The sequence below is a fragment of the Rhea pennata genome, chromosome 3 (genome assembly GCF_028389875.1).
Source record: "Rhea pennata isolate bPtePen1 chromosome 3, bPtePen1.pri, whole genome shotgun sequence".
In the NCBI taxonomy this organism is placed as follows: Eukaryota; Metazoa; Chordata; class Aves; order Rheiformes; family Rheidae; genus Rhea; species Rhea pennata.
The window spans coordinates 12,658,137-12,674,766 of NC_084665.1; the positions used below are offsets into that span (position 1 = coordinate 12,658,137).

Consider the following 16,630-nt stretch of genomic DNA (forward strand, 5'->3'; position numbering starts at 1 on the left):
CATTGGATGAATTTTTGACTGGTGCCCGAATGCTGAAGGGCTTGTTTTAGAGGAATTTAATATGAAAGCATGTGCAAGTGGAACTGTCCTCTTGAATAGTGTTGTGGAATGAACTGTAAAGAATCTCTGCCTTTACTTTCTAATCAGAAGAAATCTAGCATTTGAAAGACTTGAACTGGTTTGTAACTTTAAGCATCTAAGTCCCTTCTGTGTGGTTGTTCCTCAATTTAAGAAGTGAATAATGATAACATTCCTCAGCTACGGTAAGTTTTCAACACTGAATGAAGTACAGAAAGCCTCCAAAAGTAACTCTTATAGCCACTTTATTTATCAATTTTAGCTTTTAGCTATCATTGGTATTCATCCAGGATAACTGAAGGCTTGAGTTGAAATTTCATCCTTAGGCTTAGTTATGTACATCATGGAATCACTGCCCCTTACCAGCACTTCCAAAGGACAATGCCAGTGTGAATTCCGGCTTCTAAACAGGCCTGGAGTTGCTACCTTTGCTTAAAAGCAAGCATTGATTTATGTTGTTCTGACTGTAAACTGCCCTCTCTGAATGTAAGTACAGTCTTATCACTGTAAGAGTAGTAATGTAGTGAATTCTGAGGGAGCTGCCTGTTTTGTCTTCGTCTTGAAGAGTACATGCTAATGGCTATCTATTGGAGAGCATCTATTGGACTAGGTTAATCTGCCATTAAAAGTTCTTTGGAACAAAACTGTACCATTCTTAGGCATCTAATTCCTGTGCATTATGTAAGAAGCCTTATCTAATTTTTGGAGTAGGAATTCTTGCTAGAAGCATATCATTTAAAAGATGGGTCCCTATACTGCAACATCATTTTAAAGTTTGGTAGGAGCACTTCTGAACAACTGGCAAAAGGAATGTAGGCCAGCTGTAGTGCTTGACTTGTTTGATATATTCTAAATGAGTAACTTTTTGCAGTCATACTTAAAAGGTGTTCAGTTGAAAGGCATGGCACAAAACATTAATAAAAACCTTAGTTCTTTATACATATAGAACCTAGTTATCTTTTTTTTAAGGAATTACATTTTAATAGCATTAATGAAAACAATTTATCTGGTAGAAGCAGCTTTAGTGTATGTGTATAATATCTAATACTTTATCTGAAATCTGGAGGAATTGATTAACCAGTGATGAACAAAGTAAACTTAAGGGCATTGAGAGTTAGCTAGTGTCCTTTGTACGTGCTTGTTAGGGTTTAATCCTGGGGGTCCTAAGGTGCTAAGCAGGCACCTAAGGCTTCACACAGACCTTGGGGCCCTGCTAGCAACAGAAATGCCATAGCAACTGGGCTACATGTCGCTATCCCCCCCTTCCTTCGCTGGTCTGCGAACTGTGGCTTATTACTCACTTACTATTCCTTTCTGTGTAACTAACGCATCTTACTAGTTTGTCAGTGGGACCCATCCTCCCCTTTATGTGAAATCAGCCTGGAGTTTAACTGTCAAAAAACAACTGACTGGATCAACTGTGCTAGGTACAGCAAGTATTTTTTCGGTTTAATTCCATTGTTCAGGCTTCTGAATCCCATTCAGGGCTTTCAAAGTAACGTGTAGTTTTCAGCATAAATTGCCTTATTTGACTTTTACCCCCTAATTATTTGAAATTGCTCAAGTGGAATAAGCAATGCATCTTGGATTCTGATCATACTAGGCATGAGATTTCCCAAAAGACAGGCATGGATACGCCTCTTTCAAAACACGTTCTCCCTCTGGCATTCTTGTTTTGCTGTTGAACCAGTCTGTTCCAGAACAGTTGTGTGTCAAATGGGTACCCCTTTCTTGCTAGTACAACTCTGATTTTTGAATCCAGGCAAGTCTCATCTAGAACCACAGGGTAATCTGAAAAGTAGCTAAGACTTTTGCTTCTTTATCTGTCTGTATTTCTGCAGCCACCAAGCAACTAAACAATCTACAAACACTGAGAACTCAGTCTGTTGTAGGTGAACAGTCACTGTGATAGAGAATGAGCTCAGTGGTGCACCTCTGCGTCCTCAGTGTGTATTCTAATATCAGATGCAGGTGACATGCTACAGCAAGAAAAGCCAAACAGCTTTAAAATTGCAACAGCCAACAACATAGTGCTATGCTGCTCACTTGTCAGTGACCGGACTCTTCTGCTTAAAATGCCAGTGCTATGGATGAAGTTCCAAGCTGCCATGTTAATCCTTTTGGACAAACAGAAGAAAAGCTGCTTTCAGGTAGCAGTCTTGATATGTTTATCTTGTACCATTTATCATGCACCTTTTTCTAATTTGAAAGGGTCTCAGAAGCCTTACAGCAAAGCAAGTTCTGTTGCTGTAGCTTGTGTACTGCAAGGCACAGCCTCTTCTGGATAGGCCAATGCTGTTTTCCTGGGACCCTGTACAAGCAGAAGCAGTTTGAATAGGTGTGTCTATACAATGTAGGTATGCATCATTTAACAACCTGCCACTCTAAATATGCAACTCTCTCTCTTCCCTGTTAAATCCTCCATTTCATAATAAAACCTGCAAGGGTACATAAGACTTCAGTGAGGACAAAAGTGTTGAAAGTGTTCTATATTCAGCCAGTGATGAAGACAGTACTAGAGGAAGGTGTTTCTTCCCCTGTTCCTCTGCTGGCTGACAGCTTCCTGCACTGCCTCTGCCCTCTATCTTATGTTTATTATGTTGGCATCTAATATGCTGTGGTACAGAATCATTATTGTGATTTAGATATGTGGCTAGCCTCAGGAAAGCGAGAGAGGAATGACATGCTGAACAATTTCTTGATCCTGTCCCAACAAAAACAAGACTAGAGGGGAAACTTCCTCTATGCATGTCTGTTAGGAAGGAGGTAGCTACATATGCATAACAAAGTTGCGGTCTCTGTATTATATGAAGTTTTGTTCCTTAAAGTTATGTGCATTTTCTGTGTACCGGCACAAGCTATCTTGCATTCTCTCTTACAAAGCGTTGTTTTGTTTTGTTTTAATCATGACTAGTGTAGCCTAAGAAGAATTTCCTACAAGAAAAAGCAGCAGTGTGGGTGCAGCACTTCTTGTGTGAACAGTCAGAGTTCAGCTGTGTAGGCAGAAACTCTAGTCTGTCTTGACACACAATTCATAGAATTCATAGAATAATCGAGGTTGGAAGGGACTGTTGGAAACATCTCAGTCTCCTTTTCAAAGTAAAGTCATTTTTCAAGTTAGATCAGGTTGTTCAGGGTCACAACCAGTCAAACTTTGATTTAACAGAGCAGATATTGCCATGAATGCAATCAACTTCATGCTAACAAAAATCAGATTTTTGTAGGAAACTAATCTTCCTTTGAGCATTAAACTAAGTAGGGGGGATGCCTACAGACCAAACTTCTGCTTACAAAAACTTTTACTGTTTTTATGTGGAAATATTGCCAGTTTGAGAAAGTATTCAAAATTCAGTGCTGGCAAACTTAAAACTATGTAACTTGCTAGAAAAAACATCCCTTTCCTTTTCTGATGCTTGCCCTGTTTTTTTTAGGAAGAATAATGCTGATCAAAGATTGTAATTGAGATAGAACTGTGGCTTAAAGCACCATTAAAGTAAAGAAATCTTTAAAATGTTGACAGCAGTAAAAGTGCATGAAGGCTTCTGGGTTTCAGAAGCTGGCTGCCCAGTATCTGTAGCAGTGTTTTGTCTTAATTAAGATCTACCATCAGCAAACTGGGAAGTATGTTATGACCCTCTCTCCAAGACAGAAATCCTTGTATTACAGAAAAATGCCAGCTCTCTATTATGACTGTACTGCAAGAATAAATAAAAACAAATGCATCTGACAAAGAACATACTGAAAAATGTTGTCAGGCTGATTCTTGACAACATTTTGAAGACATCAGGAACCAGGCAAATCTGAAAATGTGCTGTACATTGTAATGATTTTTTTTTTTAAGGTAAGGTTTTGTTTCTTTTAAAGTTTACTTTTACAAACTAAGATCTCTTTTCTTGGTTGTGTGCTAACACATCACTATTGACAGCTTTTGGGGAAAAAAATCTCAGTTTGCGGCTCTTACTTGGCCTGCTTTTCAGAATACTAAGATTCTCCTCTCTCTAGTGTGTTTGTCAAAACACTGCAATAAGAAATTCAGATCAGCAATAGGATTTTTGTTGTTGCAGTTTTTATCTATTTTAAGAATTAAGAACTTTGTTAGGTACTTGTTAGGTAACTAAATCTTTTTAGATGCCATTAAATCATACTAATGTTTCTTGGATTTCCAAGCCTTATTCTCTTAGATTACAAAGCAGCTTGCCATTTCAGGCTGGTATCTTCTGAAAGGTAAAAGGAAGTCTTAAACTCTGAGAATCTACTTTGGCACAATCATCACGTGTCATCACATTTGGGAACGGCATGATTAATGGTATGATAACATTGTGTAGCACTTTCCTAATCTAGTCTCACAGCTCTGTTCTTGTTTAGGAGTTCTGGTTCCTGAAAACACAGCTATTATCATTTATGGCTAAAACCAGGTATTTGAGCAGAGTAACATTTCAAAGGGTTATCCTCTCTGAAGAATCTCTGATTAAGGGCACCAAATACTAAAATACAAATGATATTAAATCTTTGGGGTTAAAACATTTTATTTTTAGCCAGGATAGTTATAAGCAGAAAAGGAAGGGTGTTTTTTCTACCTCTTATTCTGGAAGTCCTTACATTAAGGATAGCTTAGAGCAGTAGGCTGCAATGACCTTTTCCAGGTACAGATTTAAAAAGTAAAAAATTGGGTACAGCTTCTCTTGAAACCAGGCACAGGTATTATGAAATTCACCAGCAATGAACAGTAAGTCTCTTTTGGAAGTTGTCCAAATGTATCATCTGTGCAGTGACTGACGCAGTTCTTCATACATTATTTGATCCTAATAGTGCCAAGATAACAGAGGAGAGACTTCAGCAGACAGTAAAAACAAACATAATAACATGTAAAGTCACAATATTTAATGAGAAAATTAAACTAGCTGTATGAGCCACTAGCTATGCTTTTTTCAGAAATATTTAGGAACAAAAGCCTCATTAGAGGTCACACTGTTGCACCCTCTAATAAATGAGGTTCACTGTTAACAGTCGCCTGCAATATATAATTAACAAAAGCCTTTGCAGCAGAGCTATTATACTTCATACTTCCATGCTAGACTTAGAACACAGTTCTGCTAAAAAGGTACTGCCTTATTTGCCTGAGGAGTAGCTCCACTATCTGCTTCTGCAAAAATAAGCCTGCTTTACAAAGATCTGCTATTTAAACGTTGTATACAATCTAGATCATTTAACTGTAACTGTTTCTTAATCCTTTTCATAAGTCACTCAAAATGACAGTTTTGAAGAACTGATTTGAGACATTAACTTCTGCTGACAAAACTGTATACAAAAGATGTCATCTGTTCCTAACTTCAGAAGAATTTATCTTGATTTCTGTCAAATCTATCAACCAATTAAGCCAAAAGCAAGCCAACTGACTTGATTCTGACAAGCAGAATGACATTTCTGGTTAACTCTTAAAAGCCAGAGAGTGTATGTCCTAATACTAACCAGTCATTGCTGTGTTGGAGGTGTATAAATGCTTGCTTGTTGTTCCTGAACAACTTGCTCAGTGATTAGCAAAGAATGGGGGGGGGGGGGGGGGAGAGAAGGAGTGGTAGCCAGGGGATGTGGGACTTTTTCAAGGGGCTTGGAGTCAAAGATCACCTTTAAATTATTTTGGAAAATAAGTCCAAGTTACCATCAACACTTATGTAATAATACTGAAACTATTATAGTCTCTGGATAGTGTTCAAAGTGAACATATTAATGCAGTAAAGCTTTTCTCACCTTTTTTGATACTGAGGATTTCACTTTCTTAAACGCTTCTTCAAAGTGTTTATGGCAAATCTTGATTTCTCCTTAAAGAACAAAGCACAATAAATTACTATATGAGATTGTGGGCAAGTGATACATCAAGTGTTTTCTTTTGCATGTACTTCAAGTAAACATTCATGAAACTTACCTGTATGTGATAGTCTTTTGGATGACATCTAAGTAGTGGCATGAACACCTAAAGTTTTATATTTCTTTTAATGCAGGCTCCTGTTTATGATCTTAGGCAACTTCTTAACCTGTACCTTATGCCAAAACACACTTAGTTTTTGTATTAGTGTTTTCACCTGCCAATTAGGAATTTCATTTTCAAAGATACTGAGTTAACTACAACTTATATCAAATCCTGTTAGAATTCAAGTACCTTACCCTTTGGGAAGTGAATTTCTCAAGTTCTGTTGCTTCCAGTTTGGGATTTTATTTTCTTTATGCATGTTTAATACTAAATGTCCCTACAGAGTGTTTTTTAATAAATACCCAGAAAACCTTCTGTTTTGTTCCCATTTCACTACAGGATGTTCAATTCCTAAATAATTTGTATTAGCTCATTGTTTGGCATTATCCAGATGTGATGAAAGTTTTGTCATCTTTTTCAGTTGCCTATCTTTTTGAGTTTATCCACATCCCTTTTTCTCCTCATGTAGCCATCCACAGTAATTGTTTCTACTTACACTCTTGGAGCAGTGTTTCTTTTTTTCCTCTTTCTCCTCAGAAGTCTGCTAATGTGTGAGCGTACCTCAAAGTACAGATTTCTGTTCTCACAAGTGCCTTGTTTAGCTTAGACATAGGAAATACAGCAGTGGTATTTTGGGATTCTTGTTTACTCAGTCCTCATGAGGCTGCATCTGGAGTGCGGTGTCCAGTGCTGGGCTCCCCACTAAGAGAGAGATGGAGGTACTGGAGTGAGTCCAGCAAAGGGCTGCTAAGATGATTAAGGGACTGGAGCCTCTCTCAGATGAGGAAAGGCTGAGAGAGCTGGGCCTGGTCAGCCTGGAGAGGAGAAGATGGGTGGGGGGGGGAGGTTCTAATCACTGTATATAAGTATCTAAAGGGAGGGTGTCAAGGGGATAGGGCCAGACTTAGGGGTGTCATTGATAGGACAAGAGATAACAGGCACAAACTGAAACACAAGAATGTCCCTCTGAATATAAAGAAAAGCTGCTTTACTGGGAGGGTAACAGAGCACTGGAACAGGTTGCCCAGAGAAGTTACAGAGTCTCCATCCTTGGAGATACTCTCAAGTCATCTGGACAGGGCCCTGTGCAGCATGCCTTAGGTGACTCTGCTTGAGCAGGGGGGTGGACTAGATCTCTAGAGGTCCCTTCCAATCTCAACCATTCTGTGATATAAAAAAGCAGTACAATAACAGTATCATGCACAAGTATCAGCTATACTGAAGGAGATAAACAGAGGTATTGCTTTAGAGATTTTGGTGCATATTTTTTGTGCATTCCCTTAAGACACTTTTTGCTTCCAGAGGTATGTATTACAACTATCCTTGCTTACATGTTTGTAATGTGAAAGGGATAGGTGGGCATTAAAGAACTGTTAACCAAGACTCCTTGTTGACAAATTTCAATTTTGAGAGTTTAACAAAAACTGTTAAGTTCTACTGCTCTAAACATAGCAGAAGGCTATATCAAGAGCACTAAATTGAAGATGGAGATAGATAAAAAACACAAGCGTAGATACGCTGTAACTATTATTTTCATTAAAGTAGCAAAATCAAAGTTCACTAAAGTAAATTGGTCTTTACAGCTGAAGCTGTTATAGAATTTTCATACCCTGCATATCCTTTGAAACTAGATTACTTTGAAGCAAATATTCAGGAAGTATTAAGGCAGGTCAGAAGGGTTATTAACAGCAAGTCAGTAGAACCAGATGTTCACCCAAGGGTTCTGAAGGAACTTGGCTATGAAATTGCAGGGCTGCTGGATAAATCTTGTAAACTATTGTTACAATCACCAGAGGACTGGCAGTTAGATTGGAGAACTTCACAGAATTGCAGGAAAGACCCTTCCACGGATTGAAAGCTGACTAAAGGATGTGAACTAAAAGGTAAGGCTTAATGGTCCCTTTTCAGGATAGGGAAGGGTCAGAAGTGGGGTCCCACTCAGGAACTGGTACTTGGACCAGTTTTATTCAGTATCTTCATCAATGACCCAGAGAATAGAGCCACCAGTGAAAGCTCCAGGTTTGTAAATAATACTAAACAGTTCTGACAGTAAAATTCTGGGCTAATGATGAGCTCCAGAAAGGAGCTCAAAACTGAAAATCTGTCCAATCTTTTTCAGAAAGTTGGGTTGGTTCTTCCTCCTCTAAGTGAAGTATCTGGCATCTCCTAGGCTACAGTCACAATGCCTTCGGGTTTCTCAAGACTGTTCTAGGTGGAAGCAGAACTTACAGATTCTTATAAGAGATACCAAAAAAAAGTGATATCCTTTCCATCTTCACTATGAAAAAAAAAATCCTTCAAACAAACCTAACACAAACTCTGCCATAAAAACCAACAAAAAGATAAATTTATTTCAGAAGAAAAAATAGGTACAAGAGGATTATGATAGCTTCTACAACACAGTAACAAACAGCCCTGATCTCTGCTAAGTGATGCAAAGAAACTGACTGCTGTGGCACATGAACCACCCTATACTATGATCATGTACATAACATGGCAGGAGGGGGGGAGTCAGTTGTGAATATGTCAGCAAGAAATTCTCCAGTCTGTATGTACACTACCTCTGAAAATACAAATGAAAAAAAAAAAAAAAAAAGATTCAAATCAGAAACTGCCTTACAGATTTCCACATTAGCCAGGGCTGACTTCTTGGAAGGAAATACAAGAACAAGGACATCCCAAACAAACAGCTGCTACAAACATGCAGATTGCCAGCTGAGAAAGTTCATACTACGACTGGGTCAGGCTGTAACCCTAAACTTGAAGGCTGAAATTAAGCGATTAGTATCTTTGTATTTACCCTATTCACTTTCACAGTTATTCAGAATGCCTCAGATTTGATTCAGGAATTTCCATCTCAAATCAAGAGCTTTTACTGCATTTCTTGTCCGCAGCAAAATGGATAGTCAAGTCATGCAACAATGAGGGTTTTACAGTTCTTTTCTTCCCCTCCCCAGCCAAAGGAACACATCAGCTCACTCTTAACAAGAAATATAAACTTCTGCTGCTGTTAGAGACAGATGAGACTAGATACCTACTAGATCAACAAGAATGTTTCAAGGCCATTAAAACTCTTGTGGTTGTTAGAAAATCAGAATCATAATAGAAGCCTGATATATTTTCCAAGGACATCACCTGAAAAGTCACAATTCCATCTTAGTTTGTATTTTGAGTTAAGAGTAAAGTAACAAAAGAATTTACCGGAAAATTATATGTAGTGTATATACCCTGCTCATTTTCCAGTATTTCCAGTAATTTCTTTTGTTACTTTACTCTTAAAAAGCTTTCTAGTCTATTATAATTATGTAAAAATTAGGCATAGAAGTATTCAATCTAGTATATACATTTTCAATTTATAATGCCACTTAACAATAACTTTACTTCAAGGTTAAAATGTTGACGGTTCAATTCTTTGGGTAAAAAGATTATGCTGGAACTCCAGCATAGCCATTTTTTCCCTGTACTCCCACCTACATCTACTTGAAAGATTCTTATGTGTTCTTGAAACAAACCTTATTTCATTTTTGTTTGGCTTGGAAATAGTCAGTGATCGATATATAGCACACATGTCTTTATGCTTGTTTTAAACTATCTTGAGTACTTTACATTCCATTTATCTTCTCACTGTTCCATTAAGGTTTTTGTAAAGCTTTCTTACCTTTCCTGCTTTTGCTATTCTGCAAGGCCATTTCCTGTCTCAGAGCACAAACTGAAGCTTCACGCACTAGAGCAGAAAGGTCTGCGCCCCTAGAGACCCAAACAAAATAGGTTATTTTAGGATAAGTTTCTCCCATGTTTGGCTGAAATGATAGAAATAATGATAAAAAAACTAAAGAAAGGCACAGGAATTTTGAGGAAAAAACACTTCAAAACCTCACAACAAATTACTAAACGATTAAAAAAACACTAAAAAAAGATCAAATGATTACAGCAGTTCCACTTCAATAGCGCATAAAATACTCTAGCTATTAAGTTAGGAGTCAGAAATCATTTAGAATGACAGAGAAACCAGGTAACAGCTATGGCATGTTCAGAATATGTGATGGTATTATATACCATTTTATCTTGAACAAAGTCTTTAATACAGGCACAAAGAGAATAATAATAAGCAGGCTGACCAAGGAAAGGCTTGGGAAGACCAAGCAATACTACTACATCAAAGTACTATCCTCAGTCCTAAATGTATGGAGTACCAGCCGATACAAAAAAAAAAAAAAATGGTACAGATACTATATTCATGATACTAGTTTTACCATATCTCTCTGCATGGCCCATCCCACTCTACTTCTGTCTTCATCCCCAGTACTTAGCTCCAGAGCTAGGTACAGGATCTCTGCAGCAACAACAGGTCACATTTCCCTTTCCCTTCCTACACACAGCAGCCTTCTTCCCTCCCCAACAAAGTGTGAGAGCAGAGCAAACCTACTGTGTACTCAAGGGAGAATGAAAGAGGGTAGAAGATGACATAGGAGGTCGTGCTGTCATAAAGCTTTGTCTTAAGAACATGGGGAAGATGTATCAGGACTACCTGATGCTGCAACCTTTATTACAGAGCAGAAATAAATAAATAAATAAAATCACCCCCCCCATTTATAAGATTCAAAGCCAACACTGTGACAGGTACATCATAAAGACTTTATCTTTTGTGAATTTCAGAAAACCATTAGGTAGTAATAAATCACTTAATAGCTAAAGGCTTTATGAAGTTATGTAGAACACTGGGTTTGCAAATTACTCCTGATAGCCTTGAGATGGCTATCAAGCTTGCACTAAAAACATAGTTTGGTATTCAAAAAGCAAAGGTTGAAATAGGCTATCTTACTATCTCAAATACATTGTTTTCAACTGTGTGAGAAAACAAGTTAATTACGGTAGTTTAACCTATTTGCTTATTTACTTTCATCATTATTACGTATGGATCCACAATTTAAAGAAGGTTCTTTTATCCTCAGATATTGTAAAATAAGACCAAGCAAAGCCTAGATAAAAGAGTGGCCTCTGCTGATCTGTATTTACAACATGAAGATGACTATTCCAGATGAAAAATACTTCGGCATCAACATATTCCTACCAAATCCCTGGAAAAGCACAAGGGAGAGTGAGGAAAATGTCATAAGAGAAAACGCTTATAACCCTTGGGAATGAAGAAGTCCTTCTACTAATAATACAACACACATGATCATGCATCAGAGGACTGCTAGTATTGCAAATATTAAAGTCAAAACTAGAAGCTACTCACGTGTAACAATCACAGTGTTGACTATAAGCAATATCCTCAAGATTTACATCAGCATCTAGTGGAGGGCGAGTGCCATTCTATCAGAATTGAGGTGACGAAAAGGAAAAACAATTATTATTTTTTAATATTATTTACTTTTTTACACATGGCATCCCCAAAGTGACCAAGTTCATCAATCAGGAGTCATACAGGGGTTAGACAAGTTTCCCAAAACATCCATTAATATTACAGTTGCTTTCATCTCAGACAAAGAAGGATGATGACCAGCTTTAAAAACACTTAATGATGAATTAATTTAAATAATGCTAAATTTTAAACTTGCCACCAACGGAATAGGTTTTCTCCAACAAAATGAGAGCCTGTCACAAGGCAGTAACACTGACACTGTTCTGTACATGGACATAGTTTAAATAGCTGGTTACGCCAACAGCATTGTTTAGCTAACTTCTCCTTATCCTCTACTGAGATAAGTGTTGAAATCAAATAGCTCAGCTATAAGCATTTAGATTTAGCCTTGCCTCTAGAATTTTTCCATTCCTGATTTCATGGAAGTATATAAACTGTAGACATTTTTGTAGATTTTTTGACATTAGTCTTCCATATTATTACTGCTTCTTGCACAAAGATCCCAGAGGTGGTTTCTTTTATTAGTATCTTTGCATACCCCCTCCAAAACAAACAATATTCTAAGTAATATTTGAAAGTAGCCAACAAAATTCTTTAAATCCTACAATACCTTCAACAGAAAGAAATAAAATGTATATCAACTAGGAAGATAAAACTCTTAAACATTTATTTAACTGACAACAGAATAATCAAGGAGCAACTAGGCAGAGCAAGAGAGCAATGTGGAATGCACCACAGGCAGAATACCGCCAGGAAAGGCAAAAACAGAAATGCAAAGAAACAGCCTGATTCTGGAGTATTTTGAAAAAAGAGAAAAGACAGACTGTAGACAAAAGAAACTCTAGTTTCATATATAATACTTCAGAATTTGTTAAAATGATAAAAGATTGCAAGCCAGAGAGATACCTTCTCTGCTAGTAGCAAATGTTTTACTTATTATTTCTCAAATAGAAATGTATGTTGGGTATTTTATGAGTGGAACAACCTACCTACTCTGGAGCCAAGCTCAGCAGTACATGCACCAGAGAAGCTGATACAGCTTGTAGGAATGTAATAATGGTAACTAAACATGTGAAGACATGCTTCTCTTGCATAATTAATATGCAGTTTGAAAAATGTCTGACTTGTACAAGTTAAACTAAAACAAAACTCTTTCACAACACAGCTTCACCTTACATGTAAGGCTCTCCATTTTACTTGCATACTATTGCTCCTCCAACTCCCCCTTCTATTCCTCGTGCTGCCTTTGCAAGCATTCATGTTTTTCCTGAACAACTTGACTCAGTTTCCATATCTTCTGTAAGTATTCCTCAGAGATTTCTGGAAACACATACCACCACCCAAAAGCCATTCACATCTGGACCAAACATTTATGTTTTATAGAGTCCTGAGCACAATTTCTGTATTCAAACAGAAAGTGTTCCTGTACCCCAAATTTTCAAGTTTACTTATCTAGAATGCAGAGATGAAATCTGAGAAGCAGGATATTTCAGTTAATTTTAACATATTTTTCATTCTCCATATTCCATATTCTTATTCCAAGTAACTCTGCGCCTTTCTTTTTCTGCATATTAGAAATACAAACCTTTGCCTAGCTTTGTAAAAACTCTGGAGAATGCAGAAGTAGCAAAGTGAGAGTAGCACCAGCCTTCTGGTGGAACGAACATGGAAATACGCAAAGAAAATACTTATTCAGAGAGTTATTTATATCTCACTTTTGCTGCCCTCCCAGGTAACAACTGAGAAAAAAAAAATCTGCTGAAGACTTAACATCTCATTCACTATAAAGATTTATAATCAAGGTATTAAGACTACTATGAATTACAAGTGGAAGTGTCTGGCACTCCAGCAGTGGCACATACAGATAACCCAGGACAGGATCAACAGCAATCACACTGGTGAAGACTGTGGAATGTGTTGCTTGTTCCAAGACAAGAAGGCCTATAATCTGATTAGCAAAGATGGTTTGTCAGTAGAAGACCTATGCTCTGCCAACAGGAGGATGGCGACAAGGTTATTGTCACATCACATGTGCCACTCCTCTTGGTGTTATCCCAACAGGAAGGCAGATTGTAGCCTTAATGATACCCAAAATGAGGAAGCAAAGACAGTTTGTAGCAACCTTGCCCAAGATTTATGGCAGCTGAAGTGAGATCCAGAACTGTTTGATTCTTAAAGGGAGTCTAAAAAACGATTCTCTCTAAGAATAAGCTCATCATTGTCAATCAAGAGGAAGGCAGGATAAGCAGTGCAGATTCAACAGGCAATTCTTGCACGCTTTGTTGCATATAGGTGATCCTGGCCATTTTGCTTGGACGCATACATCTTGGCAATTATATGTGGTTGTGGCTGTGAGCAAGTGAAATCTATGAGAAAGTGAGTGTGAGTGGAATCAGTTTTGTTTAATAACACCTTCCCCTCCCATGCACTCTTGCGCAAAGCTTCGCTGCACTACTTCACAAGCTACCTTCAAAAATAAATTTATCTACTAAACACATCTACTACTAGTGACAAGTGGGCATACTTACTATTTTTTTTCTTCATGAAGTAATGCCATCTACAGAATGTTTTAAAGGCAAGTCAAATATCCTGAAGTGGTAATGAGAATCTGACTTTTGAACAACTATCAGGGCATGAAAGGACATGCTTAAAATGAGTCCTCATCTTCCAAATTCCCCTATGGCATTAGCTATTGCCTACACTGTAACTTTTTTTATTATACAAGTCTGAGGGAGTTTCTTTAGCAAATTTATAAAAAGATATTTTTTCCACACTGTTCATAATAAAGTTCTACCTCTTCTCTATAGCCTAGACTTTCTCTCCTTTGCAGCTCGTGAAAATCTGGTAGATCACTTACTCATAACTATCAATACTACCTATTAAAAAAAGGGATGAAATAATCTGAGTAATTTATAATGCTTTGTATATTCTTTTTCTAAGGCCTTTATTACTGCTGTACTGTACTTGGAAAAATACTACAATATAATTCTGTAATCCAAGTTTCATACATGGCAGAATGTGCCATTAATCTAAAGAGGATCCATGAAGAAAAAGTATTTTAAATTTTCACTTTTATTTTGACCTATCACCTCTACCATGTACAAGATTCCTACTGATCCCAAAGGGAATTAAGTGTTTTGATTACCATTGAGCAAATACAGCTGGAATCATTTTGTTCAACACGTGGGAACTTCTCCTCCTCTCGCAAAATACAAAACACTTCCATGTCCATTACTCACCCTGATATGAATCTTTTAATTAGGTATGTTCAGACTGTGATGTTGAATGCAGAAATTACTGCATTCAACAAGATTGCCTTATTCAAGATTTATCAACCCCAAGTAGTCTTGCAGCAAATGTAACAGCAGATGTGGCTGACAGTTTATTTTTTTACAACTTCGTGTAGTAATTGGAAATGTTTCATGAGTCAGGGTCCTGCAATTCTTCTGTAAAATTTAACTTGTATTACATCATTCTACCAACCTTCAATATAAGGATTTATTTCCAAATACTTACTTTCGTGATGGTCTTTAAAATAGCAAGTCGATCTTCAGGTGGTGGCAAACCCACATAGAGTGTTTTATCAAGTCTACCAGGACGCAGAATAGCTGGGTCAATTATATCTGGGGGGGGGGGAAAGGACAAAATAGTCCAAAAATAAGACACACTTTAGGGATGTGTACATCAGAGAAGGGATATGTGCATATTTGTACGAATATTCAAAGAAGCACTGCAGCCATGATGCAAAGCTTGGAGCATTAAAATAGCTATTTAAAATAGTTTTAGCTATGTCAAGTAGGAGTCTCCATTACCCAGTACAATTAAGCCATATTTGATCAAACATGACCCACAATTAACAGTTTCATCTATGTACAAACGAAGACAACTCTCTTTGGAAATACAGTATCAGGACATTTTTCTGTAATGTTCAGCACAGTCAAGTGACGAATTCCACATCGACTCATGACAGAAAAATATGCTTTCAGTTTCCCCTATGGGAAAGATCTCTGTCCATATTAATTGTTGCAAATTTGCTGAAAACTATATTGATAAATTAGGAATCACAAGTATGTAGGGCCAATCATAACGGCCAATATGTAAATTTCATTTTACTTGTAATTTGCATTTTTATTACATTTTTATTTTCTAAATGGTGAAATACGATACCCATCAAAACATGAAATAGAGCTGCATAGTACAGATTTGCTTCCCAGGAGGCAGAGCAGATTCCAGATTTTATTATGTACATGGAGAAGTAAGAAACCAAATCTGTGTTTAGAAAACCATTCAAAACTTAAATGCAGTAGAAATTTCTGGCATCCTTTTAGCCACAGGCTTCAGTACAGAACTTCCACAAGCAATGAGCTGGCTATAAATAGCAAGGACTGCTAGTGTATTGAGACCAAACAGTGCATATAACCTGAGAGAGACCTAAATTGCTGCCCATGTTTCAACACAAACTGCCCGGATAATTTTTCAAAGTTATTTGGCTTCCTGATGCCCCATTTCTCTATCAACAGAAATGGAAACTATTACTTACTCTACTTGACAAATGAATTCTGAAAATCAACATCCTATGTACTAGAATAATGTGACAGTAAAGCCACAAAATCACTAATGAAAGACAAAAAAAAATATACACAAACTTTTGAAGCCTGCAAGTTCTATAGCTGTATAATACAGCTATTTCAAGAACCTTCTCCAAAGGTTAATGGTGAAAATTAAACCTAAGCGTTAAGCTCAAAATGAAGTACTTCAAATGAAGCTCTTAGCACCGTTACAATTTTTATATCCTTTTGAAAAAAAAGTGTAGCTAATGAAAAAACTACAAGCATATACATATACGTATATCTAACGGAAAAGAGTTAGACAAGGCTAAGCTGCTAATCCTCATTATATGAATTAAAAGAAAAAAAAGGAAAAATAAAGAATACAGCAACATGGAAGCACAGCTGTCCCTTTTCTGGCAAGCAAAAATTTTGCTTAGCAGGGTTGCCATTAAGATTCTAGCCACCTGATCCTACCATAAGGTAGTCTTCCCTCCCTTTAAAGATGTACTTGGTTTTGTTCAAGTTATACTTTCACCTAATACGTAAAGGGGTAAAGTAGAATGAAATGAAAAAATAAAGAATTGCTCCACTAGCTTATGCAAAAGCCATTTCTTTTCAAGGTACAACCAGAGACATCTCTGTAGGCAAAATCAGCTATTGTGAGTGTAA

At 37.2% G+C, this 16,630-nt stretch overlaps 1 protein-coding gene across 4 annotated transcripts in view; it reads right to left on the reverse strand.

Moving 5' to 3' along the window:
* Window positions 1-4,586: 4,586 nt before the first annotated feature.
* The window catches only part of NVL (nuclear VCP like), a 40,365-nt gene continuing 28,321 nt past the window's right edge, over window positions 4,587-16,630 (reverse strand). For 2 of the 4 annotated variants that reach the window (XM_062571582.1, XM_062571581.1), the window contains 5 exons: window positions 14,928-15,034; window positions 11,286-11,362; window positions 9,705-9,793; window positions 5,827-5,897; window positions 4,587-4,880 (listed from right to left, as the gene is read on the reverse strand). In XM_062571582.1, coding sequence (XP_062427566.1) covers window positions 4,836-4,880; window positions 5,827-5,897; window positions 9,705-9,793; window positions 11,286-11,362; window positions 14,928-15,034 — 389 coding nt within the window. In that variant the 3' untranslated portion in view covers window positions 4,587-4,835. Of the gene's footprint in view, window positions 4,881-5,826; window positions 5,898-9,704; window positions 9,794-11,285; window positions 11,363-14,927; window positions 15,035-16,630 lie in introns of those variants that run through there. The other 2 variants (XR_009957842.1, XR_009957841.1) reach the window with 2 other exon arrangements.